The sequence below is a fragment of the Lactuca saligna genome, chromosome 8, assembly GCF_052625555.1.
Source record: "Lactuca saligna cultivar CGN05327 chromosome 8, ASM5262555v1, whole genome shotgun sequence".
NCBI classification, from domain to species: Eukaryota; Viridiplantae; Streptophyta; class Magnoliopsida; order Asterales; family Asteraceae; genus Lactuca; species Lactuca saligna.
The window spans coordinates 181,716,750-181,721,107 of NC_136424.1; the positions used below are offsets into that span (position 1 = coordinate 181,716,750).

A 4,358-nucleotide genomic window follows, 5' to 3' on the forward strand; every position below is an offset into this window, starting at 1 on the left:
CATTGGTTCGATTTTGGTTTAGGATTTGAATATTAGGTTTAAATTTGGTTTCAAATTCGAATAGCAAATTGGATTTTGGTTTTAGATTTAGTTGTATATTAAATTTTGGCCGGAGAACTAGAATTGTGTTTCGAGATGGTCACCAGAGGTGGTGTCGGAACTGGAAGAGGATTTAAGGTTGAGTGGGTCTTTTTTCCAGCAATATATAATAATTTATTTTATTTGATAATAATTAAAATAATAAAAAAAATAACAAAATAAATATACATCATCAAGGGCAATACAATCTTTTTATATCTGGTAGAGACCAAAAACGCAAAAAATGTCGAAGTTTTGTAAAAAAAACGCGAATTACCCAAACCATAGGGACCATTTGCATAATTTAATCCTTTTCTTTTTTTTGATTGTTTATTTATATTTTGAGTAAATTACACGAATGGTCCCTATGGTTTAGGGTAATTTGCATTTTTGGTCCCTAATTTATTTTTTTAATTCGAAAGGTCCCTACTGTTTGTTTTTGTTACGCACCTGGTCTTTGTCTCACCTAAAAAGACTATTTTGCCCTTGATTTTTCAACTTATTTAAATAAACACACCCTCAACCCCAACCCCCTCACATTAACTTATAGGGACCAAACACGAAACAGAAACAAAAAGTAAGAACCAAGCGCGTAACAAAAACAAACATTGGGGACCTTCCGAGTTAAAAAAAATAAGTTAGAGATCAAATGCGCAGATTACCCCAAATCATAGGGACCAATCGTGTAATTTACTCTTATATTTTTCATCATCAAAACAACTTATTAGTCTCTTTACAGACTAATAACAATATAGTTGTGCCAATTAGATTCAAAATTTAAAACTCATGTCAAACACGACACCAAGATCAAACCTTCATTGCTTACCATTTTTCCAACCACAAGCATCAACTAAAAAACCAAATTATAACATAGTTGACTTCAAAAGGTCAAGTCTCCTAAAAAACCACCTCACATTTAAGCATAAAGATCAACACCCCAAAATTTAGCCGGGTTATTGGTCCGATACTTTCGGTCCTTGCCCTTGATAAGCTCCATATCCTCATTGGTCAACTCAAAGTCAAACACTTTAAAGTTCTCTTCAACTCGCTCTTTCTTCGATGATTTAGGGATAATTATAGTGTTTCTTTGTATTCCCCATCGAAGAACCACTTGTGCAACACTCTTCTTGTATTTATCAGCCAAACCCTAATCACAAACAAAATCAAAAGTGTCATTTAAGTTTCTATTTACTCCCTGTGCTTTACTCAAAATTACAAGTTTAGTCCAAAATTTAAAATCATTCTATATAGCACAAACCCAAAGAAAACATTTCGAGGAGCTGAAACTTTGGACTGACGTTGTGATTTTGTGTAAAGTATAAGGACCAAAGTTGTAATTTAATAGATAGAACTTACTTTCAGATCTGGATCATCCAAGCAAGAAACCGAACCGAACCACTCAGTATTAGCCACCGAGCCACCAAGTGGGGTGTGAGCCGTGATTGCAATCCCGTGCTTTTGGCAGAATTTCACGAGCGATTCCCGTTGAAAATACGGATGTGTTTCAATTTGATTTACAGCTGGCTTTATTTTCGAGTATGCTAAGCAATCTCTAGTCAAGAATATGTCGTAGTTGCTGCATAATTTTGACCAAAATTAGTCGCTAAAAGTTGACTATTAAAGTCAAAGTAATTATAACTGATAAAAACTTGTAACCTGATCCCAATGCTGCGAACCAACCCCATGGAGACAGTTTCTTCCATAGCATGCCATGTAGTCTCTAATGAAATGGTGGTGTTAATATCCAAAACACCATCTTCATCTAATGCACTATCAGTTGTGCCGATTCCTACAATAAGAAGAAAATCGATAAAAACAGGAAAGAGATTTAAATAATTTAATGGTTAATGATAATAATATTAATAATAATAATAATAATACCAGTATGTTTTGTTGCTATGGGGAAGTGAACAAGGAAGAGATCCAGATAATCAAGTTGAAGCTTTTTTAAGCTTGCTTTACAAGCTTCCAAAACATGTCCATGGTCTGAGTTCCATAGCTGAATTTAACAAAAGAAAAGTGTTAACAGAAATTTATAGAAATTGTTCGGTTTAATTTAAGGAAATAAACCAAAAAAAAAAAAAACCTTTGTGGTAATGAAGAGATCCTCCCTCTTCACCAATCCTGTCTTAAATGCCTCAGCTAGTGCCTCTCCCACTTCCACTTCATTTTGGTAATCAGCTGCAAGAAACAATCGTTAGTTCATTTGTGTATCGATTAGATGATTGTAAATTTGTAATTAAGGAAAAGGATGAAAACAAAATGTGTGTTCATTCGAAGTTCTTTGCAATTTGAAACCTAGAACTACGACATGTTGCAGAAACTAATTGTGATTAATCAAGTAATTCTAACTTCGATTTTCTTCAAACGCAGCCAGATATAAAGCCTCAAAATCTGGTGAGCCCAAACTTTAATCATTAAGAATATCATCAAACAAGTGTAGAAATGAATCGTTTAAGCCGAAACTTCAACTTCCCCAATCATCTAAAATCGGTAAGAGTTTATATCGAACAGATCAAATTATAACATAAAACCAGCACTAATCATCAGTGCCGAAAACAAAAACTAACATGAACTGAACAAAACCCCCAAAATTACGAAAGTAATAGAGATTATACCAGCACAATCGAAATGACGATACCCGATTTTAATAGCGTTAAGGAGGAGATCTTTGATGTCTTTACCCTCCATACGCCACACACCCAATCCGATTATGGGCATTTTGAAACCACTGTTGAGGGTAATCGCCATTTCTTCGGAGATGAATTCTCACACTCTCTGTGATCTGGTTATAGTCTTTGAGTTTTGACTAGCGCTGCGCCTCAATGAGTCGTATTATATCGTCTCACTTCTCAGTGTGCCCCACTGATCGACGATCGCGATGCTTCGGATCAACGATCGGGATCCCATGGAGATGCTTTTTAGTTTTTACGTAAATGGAATTAACAGCGCTGTAAAAGAAAGTTTTTATACCATATATCTCTATTTTTGGTAAACATTTACAATTTATTTAATTTAATTATTTAATTACTTGATGTATTGTAGATTAAATTTTTTACTAGAATCACTTACACGAATCGTACTTGTGTAGATGTTAAAATACGTGTTTAATCTCTATTTTTAAAAAAGTAATTCGCACCGTTCCTTCGTTTGGTTCAAAATTGCATATTTGATCCCTCCTTAGTTTAAATATGCATGTTTCATGCAAGAGATGAAATGATTATTTTACCTTTTATGTTCTTTTTATTTATTTATTTTATTTTTCTTACAATTACTTTAATATACAAAATAGAATAAAAAAATCTATATATAAATTCACCACAACACCACCACCAAACCACTACTCACAACCGTCCACCACCACTTCTTTTTCCTGATCAACCTTCAATAATAAAAAAAACAAAATCACACAACCACCAACATCACTAAAGCCATCTCACCTAGAATTCATTCCCACCACAACCACCCTTATATACACCCACCAACATCCACCGTCACTTACACATACTCCCGCCATCATCATCTCCTTTTGTATTCACTGCCAACCCTAACATTAATCATCACAAACCCTCCAAGCCAACAAAGTTATGCAAATTAGAGCATCTCTAAACTTTTACCACTTTATCATTCCAATAACTTTAACCTCTAAATAAATGGTTTCTTCAATGGTTAATCTCTTCCACTAGCTTTTTCTTTAAATTTAACTAATATATCTTTATATATTTAAAATGTTTTATATAACTCTCTCCATTTAGTTAGTCATTTTTAAACACACATTGTATTAAAACATTTTTATAATACCTTTCAAAGTTCGTAAGATGTCACAAAATATTTGATAGATAAATCAAATAAAGTGACAAATCAAATTAACTACTAAATAAATAAATAAATTAAAAAGTAAAATATAATAATGGGTAAATTAAAATATAATTAGAAGATGAGGGGGTAAAATATACAAAAGATTATTGACCACTCAATATTTATTGAGTGGTCAATAAAAATAAGCAAAAAAGTAATATGCTCCAATAGGAATAAGTGTTCATTTACAAAAAGTCAATAGTTATATATATATATATATATATATATATATATATATATATATATATATATATATATATATATATATATATATAAACAAAAAAAAAATCTTCCATCGGAGATGCTCTTAGTTATCATACAAATAAAAAAAATAAAAAAAGAAAAACCCCTGTTAAACGATTTCTTAACATCTAAACTCCACTTCACTGAGATAAATAACCCCCAAATTAGAGAAGGGTACT

At 32.3% G+C, this 4,358-nt stretch overlaps 1 protein-coding gene across 1 annotated transcript; it reads right to left on the bottom strand.

Annotated features, from left to right (window-relative positions):
* Positions 1-847: 847 nt before the first annotated feature.
* LOC145011556 (NADP-dependent D-sorbitol-6-phosphate dehydrogenase-like) lies at positions 848-2,899 on the bottom strand. The gene is made up of 6 exons (XM_078970297.1): positions 2,697-2,899; positions 2,165-2,259; positions 1,960-2,077; positions 1,735-1,867; positions 1,435-1,654; positions 848-1,225 (listed from the first exon to the last, which is right to left on the bottom strand). Exons 1-6 carry the CDS (start codon positions 2,827-2,829, stop codon positions 995-997), a joined length of 930 nt encoding a protein of 309 aa, XP_078826423.1. The 5' UTR covers positions 2,830-2,899; the 3' UTR covers positions 848-994.
* Between the last annotated feature and the right edge of the window lie 1,459 nt (positions 2,900-4,358).